Genomic DNA, 13208 nt, shown 5'->3' on the forward strand with positions numbered 1-13208 from the left:
AGGCGGAGATGTGGGACATCATGAAATTGGTGCTGAGTGAAAGTGGACTGTTCACTGCAGTCCTCAAATGACCAAAGTGTGAAGCTGTTGGGAGCAGCCGTGACAAGGGACACGGTGTGATTTCCCTTTTGACATAACACAAGCAGAACAGGAGAAATAATTAAGTGAGGGGCAATTTCAAGAAGTACAAGAAGGTGGGCAACAACTCATTCGCTACTCCTAATCAGGTGACTTCAATGGAAAACACGGACAAGTTTTCAGTCCAATTAAATCACAGGCATTAATGACAAGGACAGGTCCTGCAAGAGGCATCCAGCCTGTGGCTGTCTTGAAGTGAAGTCACCTTAATACTCACCTGGCAACTGGGGCAGAGACAGTCAAGGCACTATAAAGCAAGGGAAACAGTGACAAAGTGTGAAAAGAGATGCCACGCTCATTCCTGGTGAAGAAAAAGCACAGCCCTGCCAGTGTCCATCGCTGGAGTGAAGCACTGGACCAGCAGAGGGGAGACAGATACGTTCCAGGTATGTGACAATTTGTGTCTAGATATGGGGTGCCATTCCTGGAGGAGCAGCGGCACACAGCAGTGCATTCTTTGATAATTCCAAACTGCTCACTAATCAGCTTCAATTCTGAAATGTTCACTATGGCCACAGTGGGACAATGGCCTGTCCATCTATCTGTCATATAGTGCCTTTAAATCTTCTCTTTCCTTTTATCATGCAGTGTCTTTTAGATGGCTACCAACCTATTATTTAGTGTCTTTCATATATATCTACTCTATTATACATATATACAGTATATACAGTGGTGTGAAAAACTATTTGCCCCCTTCCTGATTTCTTATTCTTTTGCATGTTTGTCACACAAAATGTTTCTGATCATCAAACACATTTAACCATTAGTCAAATATAACACAAGTAAACACAAAATGCAGTTTTTAAATGATGGTGTTTATTATTTAGGGAGAGAAAAAATCCAAACCTACATGGCCCTGTGTGAAAAAGTAATTGCCCCCTTGTTAAAAAATAACCTAACTGTGGTGTATCACACCTGAGTTCAATTTCCGTAGCCACCCCCAGGCCTGATTACTGCCACACCTGTTTCAATCAAGAAATCACTTAAATAGGAGCTGCCTGACACAGAGAAGTAGACCAAAAGCACCTCAAAAGCTAGACATCATGCCAAGATCCAAAGAAATTCAGGAACAAATGAGAACAGAAGTAATTGAGATCTATCAGTCTGGTAAAGGTTATAAAGCCATTTCTAAAGCTTTGGGACTCCAGCGAACCACAGTGAGAGCCATTATCCACAAATGGCAAAAACATGGAACAGTGGTGAACCTTGCCAGGAGTGGCCGGCCGACCAAAATTACCCCAAGAGCGCAGAGACGACTCATCCGAGAGGTCACAAAAGACCCCAGGACAACGTCTAAAGAACTGCAGGCCTCACTTGCCTCAATTAAGGTCAGTGTTCACAACTCCACCATAAGAAAGAGACTGGGCAAAAACGGCCTGCATGGCAGATTTCCAAGACGCAAACCACTGTTAAGCAAAAAGAACATTAGGGCTCATCTCAATTTTGCTAAGAAACATCTCAATGATTGCCAAGACTTTTGGGAAAATACCTTGTGGACTGATGAGTCAAAAGTTTAACTTTTTGGAAGGCAAATGTCCCGTTACATCTGGCGTAAAAGGAACACAGCATTTCAGAAAAAGAACATCATACCAACAGTAAAATATGGTGGTGGTAGTGTGATGGTCTGGGGTTGTTTTGCTGCTTCAGGACCTGGAAGGCTTGCTGTGATAGATGGAACCATGAATTCTACTGTCTACCAAAAAATCCTGAAGGAGAATGTCCGGCCATCTGTTCATCAACTCAAGCTGAAGCGATCTTGGGTGCTGCAACAGGACAATGACCCAAAACACACCAGCAAATCCACCTCTGAATGGCTGAAGAAAAACAAAATGAAGACTTTGGACTGGCCTAGTCAAAGTCCTGACCTGAATCCAATTGAGATGCTATGGCATGACCTTAAAAAGGCGGTTCATGCTAGAAAACCCTCAAATAAAGCTGAATTACAACAATTTTGCAAAGATGAGTGGGCCAAAATTCCTCCAGAGCGCTGTAAAAGACTCATTGCAAGTTATCGCAAACGCTTGATTGCAGTTATTGCTGCTAAGGGTGGCCCAACCAGTTATTAGGTTCAGGGGGCAATTACTTTTTCACACAGGGCCATGTAGGTTTGGATTTTTTTTTCTCCCTAAATAGTAAAAACCATCATTTAAAAACTGCATTTTGTGTTTACTTGTGTTATATTTGACTAATGGTTAAATGTGTTTGATGATCAGAAACATTTTGTGTGACAAACATGCAAAAGAATAAGAAATCAGGAAGGGGGCAAATAGTTTTTCACACCACTGTATATAAATATATATATTACCTATCTATCTGCTATACAGTGCCTTTCATTTTTATTTACCTACCTATCATATAGTGTCTTTCACATGATTTTCTCAATAACACTGCAATTAATATCTATTTTACAGTGCCTTTCATTTCTATTTTCCTATCATATAGTGCCTTTCATGATTTTCTCTATATCTGTAACACTGCCTTTCATATCTATTTTTCAGTGTTTATAGTGCCTTTCATAATGTCTTAACATTCTAATGCAAAGCAGGTGCGCTAACCATTAGGTCACTCTCACACACTGACTAAGATCAGATAGATGTGTTACTTACCATCTGTACTGGCACAGAGTTTAGCACTGCTGCCTCTCAGCTCCGATGACTTGGGTTCAAATTCTGGAGTGCACAGAGTTTGCATTTTCTCCTTTTGTCTGTGTTGTTTACCTTCAGCTTGTCTGCTTTCCATCTCAAAGACATGCATGTTAGGTTACTGGTAAGTTAAGGTGAGTACATGTACATTGAATGGCACCTACCTATGGTTGCTTCCTATCCTGTGCCTGGTACTAAGGAGATCAACACCACATCCTCACAATCTTGGACTAGATAAGCAGCTCCACAAAAATGAATGGATGGATGAATAAAGGTGTGCAAGAAAACAATGCCACACGGATGTAAGGAAACCGTGCAAACTCCACACCATATGTGAGGGGACAATCAGGCCCTGGAACTACAAGGCAGCAGTATAACCAATGGGGCCGCTTTGCCACACACTTCCACCTTAATAAAAGGATAAGTGTCTGTGTATCTATGTGCCCATGCAATTGTTATGTCTCTGTCATTCAAACAGATGGCACATCACAAACATTTGTAGTAGTAAAATGCATTGCATTTGTCATTCCAACAGATGACGCATGACAAACATTTGTAGTAATAGCTGCACTATATGTTGGAGTGACAAGTGCAATGCATTTTATTACTACATGTATTGCAAAAACACATCCCAACAGACGCTGCACCACAAACATTAATGCTGAGGGCTACGGTGATTACTTAGACAAGAAGCACAGCTAGAACTTAGACAGAAAGAAAAGGCACTATTAGATACATAGATCAATCCATCCATCCATCCATCCATGGGCACCTTCACTTGTCTATATATATATATATATATATATATTTTTTTTTTTTTTTACAGACTGTGTCATCATGCCGACATCAAACCAGTCACCCTATCACTCAGTGTCTTGTCAGCCTCAATTGGTCACTGGTCTCTGTCAAAGGGAGAGTCAGCCAGTAGGAGTGTGGAACAGAGATGGTCTCGAGTTGGGTGATCCACAGACATCCAGAGGTGGTCTGCACCCATACTGCACAAACAGCCTCCAACATGTTCCCAGAGCCAAGGTGAGTTGAAACCCAGGATATCAACTTGTTCTCAGGGGCCTGGTGCTAAGCACATACAACTGATCAGTTGGGTCCACATAGGACCCTCTTCACCTATGTGTAAGAGTGATGCTGAATGCCTGTCACTATGAACTCACTCTGTTTGGGAGATTCTGAAGTCAGCTGGAAGAAGGTTATGTGGTCTGATGACACAAAATTTGAGATTTTTGATAATCAGACATAACACTAGTATTGAACACGGCACATTTTTGAAAACACACCATGCCCACTGTGAAACATCAGGTTGTGGAGATGCTTCTCTGCAGAAGGCCCTGAAAGGCTTGTGAGGGAAAAATGAATGTGAAAAATTCACAAAGAACCTCTGGAGGGAAACCTGATGGGGATTTCCAAAAAATCTACGCCTCGGGACAAGATTTGTTTTTCAACAAGACAAGCCCAAGCTTAAAGCCAAAGCTACATGAGAATGGCATTGAAAACAACAATGTCAATGTCCTGACTCATGGAGTGGATGAGTCAGAGTCCAGATCTCAAACCAATTGAGAATTATTGGCTGGACTTGATAAGGTCTGTACACACACGGCTACCATAACACCAGACAGAACTGAGCAGTCATCAAAGAAGATGATGAAGAAGAATTGGGAAAACTGGCAGGGCTGTTAGAGAGAGACATGAGCACAGATTGAAGGCTGTCATCTACTAACCACAGACTTGAAGAGAGTGAATACTGTATATAATCACTCATTTTATATTTGTTATATATTATATATATATATATATATATATATATATATATATATATATATATATATATATATATATATATATATATATATATATACACACAGTGCATCCAGAAAGTATTCCCAGCGCATCACTTTTTCTACCTTTTGTTATGTTACAGCCTTATTCCAAAATGGATTGAATTCATTTTTTTCCTCAGAATTCTACACACAACACCCCATAATGACAACGTGAAAAAAGTTTACTTGAGGTTTTTGCTAATTTATTAAAAATAAAAAAACTGAGAAATCCCATGTACATAAGTATTCATAGCCTTTGCTCAATACTTTGTTGATGCACCTTTGGCAGCAATTACAGCCTCAAGTCTTGTTGAACATGATGCCACAAGCTTGGCACACCTATCCTTGGCCAGTTTGGCCCATTCCTCTTTGCAGCACCTCTCAAGCTCCATCAGGTTGGATGGGAAGCGTCGGTGCACAGCCATTTTAAGATCTCTCCAGAGATGTTCAATCGGATTCAAGTCTGGGCTCTGGCTGGGCCACTCAAGGACATTCACAGAGTTGTCCTGAAGCCACTCCTTTGATATCTTGGCTGTGTGCTTAGGGTCGTTGTCCTGCTGAAAGATGAACCGTCGCCCCAGTCTGAGGTCAAGAGCGCTCTGGAGCAGGTTTTCATCCAGGATGTCTCTGTACATTGCTGCAGTCATCTTTCCCTTTATCCTGACTAGTCTCCCAGTCCCTGCCGCTGAAAAACATCCCCACAGCATGATGCTGCCACCACCATGCTTCACTGTAGGGATGGTGCCAGGTTTCCTCCAAACGTGATGCCTGGCATTCACACCAAAGAGTTCAATCTTTGTCTCATCAGACCAGAGAATTTTCTCTCATGGTCTGAGAGTCCTTCAGGTGCCTTTTGGCAAACTCCAGGCCGGCTGCCATGTGCCTTTTACTAAGGAGTGGCTTCCATCTGGCCACTCTTCCATACAGGCCTAATTGGTGGATTGCTGATGAGATGGTTGTCCTTCTGGAAGGTTCTCCTCTCTCCACAGAGGACCTCTGGAGCTCTGACAGAGTGACTATCGGGTTCTTGGTCACCTCCCTGACTAAGGCCCTTCTCCCCTGATCACTCAGTTTAGATGGCCGGCCAACTCTAGGAAGAGTCCTGGTGGTTTCGAACTTCTTCCACTTACGGATGATGAAGGCCACTGTGCTCATTGGGACCTTTAAAGCAGCAGAAATTTTTCTGTAACCTTCCTCAGATATGTGCGAGAAAATCCTGTCTCGGAGGTCTACAGACAATTCCTTTGACTTCATGCTTGGTTTGTGCTCTGACATGAACTATCAACTGTGGGACCTTCTATAGACAGGTGTGTGCCTTTCCAAATCATGTCCAGTCAACTGAATTTACCACAGGTGGACTCCAATGAAGCTGCAGAAACATCTCAAGGATGATCAGGGGAAACAGGATGCACCTGAGCTCAATTTCGAGCTTCATGGCAAAGGCTGTGAATACTTATGTACATGTGCTTTCTCAATTTTTTTATTTTTAATAAATTTGCAAAAACCTCAAGTAAACTTTTTTCACGCTGTCATTATGGGGTGTTGTGTGTAGAATTCTGAGGAAAAAAATGAATTTAATCCATTTTTGGAATAAGGCTGTAACATAACAAAATGTGGAAAAAGTGAAGTCAAAGGAATTTCTGCTGCTTTGAAGGTCCCAATGAGCACAGTGGCCTCCATCATCCATAAGTGGAAGAAGTTCGAAACCACCAGGACTCTTCCTAGAGCTGGCTGGCCATCTACACTGTGCGATCGGGGGAGAAGGGCCTTAGTCAGGGAAGTGACCAAGAACCCGATGGTCACTCTGTCAGAGCTCCAGAGGTCCTCTGTGGAGAGAGGAGAACCTTCCAGAAGGACAACCATCTCATCAGCAATCCACCAATTAGGCCTGTATGGTAGAGTGGCCAGATGGAAGCCACTCCTTAGTAAAAGGCACATGGCAGCCGGCCTGGAGTTTGCCAAAAGGCACCTGAAGGACTCTCAGACCATGAGAAAGAAAATTCTCTGGTCTGATGAGACAAAGATTGAACTCTTTGGTGTAAATGCCAGGCATCACGTTTGGAGGAAACCTGGCACCATCCCTACAGTGAAGCATGGTGGCGGCAGCATCATGCTGTGGGGATGTTTTTCAGTGGCAGGGACTGGGAGACTAGTCAGGATAAAGGGAAAGATGACTGCAGCAATGTACAGAGACATCCTGGATGAAAACCTGCTCCAGAGCGCTCTTGACCTCAGACTGGGGTGACAGTTCATCTTTCAGCAGGACAACGACCCTAAGCACACAGCCAAGATATCAAAGGAGTGGCTTCAGGACAACTCTGTGAATGTCCTTGAGTGGCCCAGCCAGAGCCCAGACTTGAATCCGATTGAACATCTCTGGAGAGATCTTAAAATGGCTGTGCACCGATGCTTCCCATCCACCCTGATGGAGCATGAGAGGTGCTGCAAAGAGGAATTGGCGAAACTGGCCAAGGATAGGTGTGCCAAGCTTGTGGCATCATATTCAACAAGACATGCATAAACATGCATACTAACAGTAGGATCAAAGAATATTCTGGTGTCTCAGTTACATAACAGCAGGCAACACATTACTAACCCTGCACACACATGTTAATACCATGTCACATAACATATACAATTTTCTGTCATGGACTCCATTCAAATAAACGTTAGTGAGAAGGGTGCAGTCACAGCACATTCCCATGACCACCAGTCATTGTAGTCATATATAACCAGTGACCCACCCCGGCAAAATCAAACACCTTGTAGGGGTGGCTCAGTGTGCATGAGTGCTGACAACTGATCAATGCTCATCTGGAAGTACAATACATAAAATGCAGCCACAAGGAATAAGGGACACGTGTTTTGGACCTCACAAACAGAAGAGAAGCTCCTCTCTCTGATGCCTCTTGTTTAAATGTACTTTGACCAAATAGAAAAAAAGGCAAAGGCAGATATTACAGCTGAACTCACTGTACCTGTCAACACTGCATACAGAGCCAGCTCTATTAGGAGGCACACAATTGGCTGTAAGAAAAGGAGGTGAGGTTACAAGAATTTGGAAATGTGAAAATGAGCTGGAATGTCATCACGCAGTCTAATGTGACAGCCCCTGCATTTTCTAGTCATGTAACTGGACATTCTCAGGCAACAAGATCATAATAATAATTCTTTACATTTATAACACACTTTTCTTGCTACACATAACACTTTAACACAGTGAGTGGGGAGCCACTTTAACCACCACATACAGTATGTGCAGCGCCCACCTGGATGATGCAACAGCACCAGTTTTGTTGTTAGGTGGTGTAGGGGTGAGAGAGACAGGAGCTGATTAAGGAGCCAGAAATACCAGGCCATGGTGGTCAATTTAGCCAGGACATCAGGAGACACCCTATTCTTTACAAAAGATGCCCAGGGTTCTTTTATGACCACGTAGAGTCAGGACCTCGGTGTTGGGTCTCATCCAAAGGATGGCACCATGCTTTACAGCACTGCGGCATTAGGATCCTTAGGGTAAGCGCCCCCTACTGGAAACTGCAAATGCAGTGGTCAAGTTGGACATTCCCCTTTGATGAGAAGCCATGTAGTGTGACAAATATGAAATTATCAAGTGTTATAAGCCTTAAAAAGCTAGTTAAGTAAAATTAGGGTCAAAGAAGCTTGGGCCAGTAGTAGCAGTTATTTGTTGCTAAAGAAAAAAGTGGCAGAAATTAAATCCTGCAGGCACCGTACCCTGCTAGGGTTGGAGTTGGACACCCATGGTAGGCCTTGCTCTCAGCACTCTAGTACACTGTGTCCTCCCTCTCAATTGTCTTTTTCTTTCTAATTGTTTTTTGTGTCCTTATTAGGGTCGGGCAGCCCATTCCCAAGGGGATTTCCTGTGCCTGGTCTGCAACAAAGTGTTTCCACTTCAGCGCATGTTGACCCGTCACTTGAAGTGCCACAGCGCAGTCAAGAAGCATGTGTGTCGCTACTGTGCCAAGGGTTTTAATGACACCTTTGACCTCAAAAGACATATGCGCACTCACACAGGTAGGCACTGATGAGGGATCAGTTTCCAAACTCTATCGTGATTACCATTTTGTAACAGCATGTACAAAATAAGTCACACATGAAAAATAAATTTGTGCAAATACCTTCTTTTTTTTTTTTTTAATATGACAAATCAACTAAAGAGGCCTATCAGCTCCAGCCACCCCAATTCAATGGCCAGGTTGGATCTCTCTGGGCATTCCGATAGCCCCAAAATATCAAAAAGGTGCTTATTTGGTAAGCAGTATCTCTGAACTGACCCAACGTGAGTGAGTGTACAGAAGTGTATGCCCTGCCACAGAGTGGCATCAGATAATGCAGAGGTCCTCACATTCAGTTCTGGGGTCTACCCCCCACTGCAGGCTTTTGTTTAAACCAGTGTAACAATCAGTGAATCTTTTTATCTCTAAAAGTATAGTTAGCTGATCTTATTTCTTCTTCTTACTCTGCATTCAGAAAGTACAATAGTGTGATAAACATTTACAGTATATGACATTTAGAAATGCGGCACGGTGGTGCAGTGGGTAGCGCTGATGCCTCGCAGTTGGGAGATCTGGGGACCTGGGTTCGATTCCCGGGTCCTCCCTGCGTGGAGTTTGCATGTTCTCCCCGTGTCTGCGTGGGTTTCCTCCGGGCGCTCCGGTTTCCTCCCACAGTCCAAAGACATGCAGGTTAGGTGGATTGGCGATTCTAAATTGGCCCTAGTGTGTGCTTGGTGTGTGGGTGTGTTTGTGTGTGTCCTGCGGTGGGTTGGCACCCTGCCCAGGATTGTTTCCTGCCTTGTGCCCTGTGTTGGCTGGGATTGGCTCCAGCAGACCCCCGTGACCCTGTGTTTGGATTCAGCGGGTTGGAAAATGGATGGATGGATGGACATTTAGAAATACTAGCATTATTGTCATAGCTTTATATGCTGAACTTTTATTTTTCTATTCCATCCACCCCCCCTCCCATTTTTTTTTCTCAGGACTTTACTCTCTTAAGATCCTCACACATTTTTGGCAATAATCAGTCACAGATTTCACTTGCATAATCTTAGCAAGTTTGGGTCAGCTGTGGCACAGTGTTCTGGTCCCAGTTGTGTAGCCCGATATTTCCAGTGACTTGGTCCAACCACAAACAAATAATTTTGAAATTGTCCTAGTCATAGGAGCGGGCCTGTATGAGAGAGAGAGAGTGGAGAACTAATGAGCACTCATCTAGAAGAACAATGAGTATAATGCAGAAAAAAGCAATAGGGAGCGGGGTTGTTTTGGACCTCAGAAACAGACAAAAGGCTCATCCGTCTGATGTCTCAGGTTTGTTGTACCACAAAAAAAAAAAAAAAAAAAAAAAATAAAGCACCAAGATTGGGGATGAACACGCAGTACCTGGAAAGCTTTTGTACAGCTCTAGCAAAGTCAGGAACCTGGAAATGTGAAACTGTGTTGGACACTCAAACAGTCAATTGTCATCCACCATGATTCCTAGTCATGCAATTTGACATCCTCAGGCAATGAGATTAGTAACTGTAGTCATCGAGTATTGACATCCCTTCGACTAGAAGTCTTGTAATGTGACACTGGCTTCAACTGTATCCTAATAATGACAATTCGCACCGAGCCAACTAGACAGTGGGGCAAATGACAATGAATGCTGAAAAGCCACGGCTCCCTCAGTGTCCCAGCCAGTAACAGTCTCATTAGTAGATAATGGGTTAAATGACCCAAACATCTAGAACAGGAAAGTGAACATCATGATTTTCAATCTTAAAAACCAAGATTAAATACACTAAATTATCCCTCCTGGTAACATGCATAAATGCTTAAAAAAAATCTGCAAAAAAGCAGTAAACTCATCTTTGTACACAGAAACTGAGAAACAATACCTTGTTTAGTTATGGCAGGAGCCAAATTAAAAGCAGAAGTTGGCTACAATGATAACCTGTAGCCACAGTGGGCCTGTAACAATCAACTTAAGATTGACATAAATATTTGCCTCCTAGCCTTTGCTTATGTCCCACATGGAAAAAACTGCAGCTCCCCATGACCTTATAGTTTAAGTAAATGAGTTTAGAAAATTGATTGAGCATTATTTATTAGTGCTTACTATGGATGTCTTCTTCTTTGTAGGTATACGGCCATATCGATGTGAACTATGCGAGAAAGCATTTACACAGCGTTGCTCGCTGGAGTCGCACCTTAAGAAGATTCACGGAGTGACCCAGCAATATGCCTACCGTGAGAGGCGTTCCAAGATTTTTGTGTGCGAGGACTGTGGCTACACATCAACCAATGGAGAGGAATACTATTTACACATGCGGGAACATCACCCTACCAGCCCTGCACTTCGGCGCTATTTCCGCAAGCATGCCGCCAGCACAGCCACCAAGCTAGGCACAGTGCTGTTCTACCGTAATACAGGAGCCTATTACCTCTGAAAAGGCACAAAAATACTCATCCCAAGTACTAAGCCTTAACTGTGATGGTTAGACCTGCTCAACTTCACACCTAAAAACAAAACAAACAACAAATGATAGCTGTAATACTTGGCCTGCTAAATATGAACAAATACAAACCATTCACAAACATCTAAACATTGTACACCAAAATATAACTGCACATGTGCATTAAAAACGACAAACCTGTGTATGGCTTGTTTAAAAAAATCTCTTTTATTATTGTACAAAGGAAGCAGTTTTGAAACATGCTCACAGTTCACATGTTCAGACCTTCTCCAATGTTTTGTATAAAGTCATACAGGATCTTCTTATTTACAACGCTGATTAGAGCTGATTAAAAAAAAAGAAACACTAAAACCCATAAGCGAAGAAAACTCTGGTCTTTCTTATTCAGTCCAGCGATGACCACAATGTGGTGCTGTGCATACATAATACAATCTCATAGCGTCCTGAAAAAAAAATAAAATGTGACAAAAACAACACATGTGAGACTTTCACTTACATCACCAAGCAATATGATGAATCTGGAAAACATCCTGCACTTTTAGTGTAAGAATAAGAATGTGGCCACATAATGGCACAGGGGTTAGCACAATTTCTTCCAGTTAAGGCCTGGTTACTGTCTTTGTGGATTTCATACACTCCCCTTGGCTGTCTGTAAGTTCTCCAGTTTTCCCTCCCGTATTCCAAAGAAGTACATGTTAGACTGAATGACACCTCTAAATTGGCCCACTGTGAATAAGTGTGGGCAGGTGTATGAATGAGATTGCTCTGTGATGCATAATGATTAAACACTTAAAATGCAATAAGGGTGTGAAAACTTTCTTTATGATTTTCAGCAAGACATCAATTGCAAAGTATACATACTTTCTGGTATTTCTGATGTAAACTAACATATTAAAATGCAACAGCATGGCCTGAACTTAAATGAATAAACTACTTTGGGGGGTGGGGAGGGGTGGGGTGTAGGTGTTGGGGGAAAAAATGAAAAAAAAAAAAAGCCAATACAGAACAGGGTTACCAACCTTTACTACATATGCAATAAACATACCTCAGCTTTCATACTGTGAGACTGGAAGAATACTGCCTCCTTGTGGCCACACCTAAAGAATTGGGGGAGGAAAAAAATGAACTTTTATAGTATGTTACTATAGAAAGAATTGCACCATTACAAATAAAGCAATGTGTTGTCAAATTTATGTATAAAACACTCATTTCATAGTGCACTTAGCTGGAAAATAAAATTTGGGGGCTCTCAAGTCATAACAAATCTCAAATCAATTGCCTGGCAATGTTTGTCAATGAAGTTTGGGTTATTCATTCATCTATACACTTTCCTAAACCGCTTATCCAGGGCAGGATCATGGGGCAGCTGGAACCCATTGCTCCTTTCTCTGGCTCAATTATTAATGGCAATACCTGGACTGGACACCAGTCCATCACAGAGCAAGAGAAACATGTCCAAACCCCATCTAACAAAAACATACACATACACACAGTCTAGGGCAAGTTTAGTATAATACACAAGAGTTATATGAAGCTACTTGGTGCAGAATCTACAGGAAAATTAAGTTGTTAAAAATAAATCTATAAATGATGCGACTTTAATAGTCTGGATTCATATCCCAAAGATTTAGATTTTCTGTGTCATAATACCTATTTTATAATAGCCAGTTGTTCTATTCTTGCAAAGTGGCAGAATGTTTTGCAAATATACATGTATAGAATACCATTAAATTATACCTGGCTGGAACACATGGAGAGAGCAGGGGACTGAATCTGTTGCATGATGAATAGCTTATACATGTAAGAACTTCATTGTACTCTGTACACATGAGAATAATGACCTTTTAAACATAAATACCTATAAAACCAATGCCAGGAAGAAGGACTGGTCTAGAACAAGATGTCAATGTTAAAATAGTAAACACTGTTTAAACTATAATAGAAATCTTTAACTATAATTAACATTTTCCAAAACTACAATACTGGAAAGGTATCAGAGGTGTGGTTAAGGGCACAAAGGGCAGGGACGTAATCAGTGCGAGTGTATGACCCGCTAGCCATGTTTTTGAAAGTTTGGCCCTGTGCCTTATTAATTGTCATCGCAAAGGCAAATCTAAC

The 13208-nt window shown here is 42.1% G+C and overlaps 2 protein-coding genes across 2 annotated transcripts in view; one reads left to right on the plus strand and one right to left on the minus strand.

The window, feature by feature from the left end:
- Positions 1-8470: 8470 nt before the first annotated feature.
- LOC114645275 (putative transcription factor Ovo-like 1) lies at positions 8471-11185 on the plus strand. Its single transcript, XM_028793148.2, has 2 exons — positions 8471-8647; positions 10756-11185. The coding sequence occupies exons 1-2, from the start codon at positions 8533-8535 to the stop codon at positions 11061-11063; spliced, it is 423 nt and encodes a 140-aa protein (XP_028648981.2). The 5' UTR covers positions 8471-8532; the 3' UTR covers positions 11064-11185.
- Positions 11186-11278: 93 nt separating this feature from the next.
- The window catches only part of polr2i (RNA polymerase II subunit I), a 29583-nt gene continuing 27653 nt past the window's right edge, over positions 11279-13208 (minus strand). The window contains exons 5-6 of the mRNA XM_028796062.1: positions 12136-12187; positions 11279-11533 (exon numbers count right to left, since the gene is read on the minus strand). Coding sequence (XP_028651895.1) covers positions 11471-11533; positions 12136-12187 — 115 coding nt within the window. The 3' untranslated portion in view covers positions 11279-11470. The remainder of the gene's footprint in view (positions 11534-12135; positions 12188-13208) is intronic.

Source organism: Erpetoichthys calabaricus, chromosome 1, assembly GCF_900747795.2.
Source record: "Erpetoichthys calabaricus chromosome 1, fErpCal1.3, whole genome shotgun sequence".
NCBI lineage: Eukaryota > Metazoa > Chordata > Cladistia > Polypteriformes > Polypteridae > Erpetoichthys > Erpetoichthys calabaricus.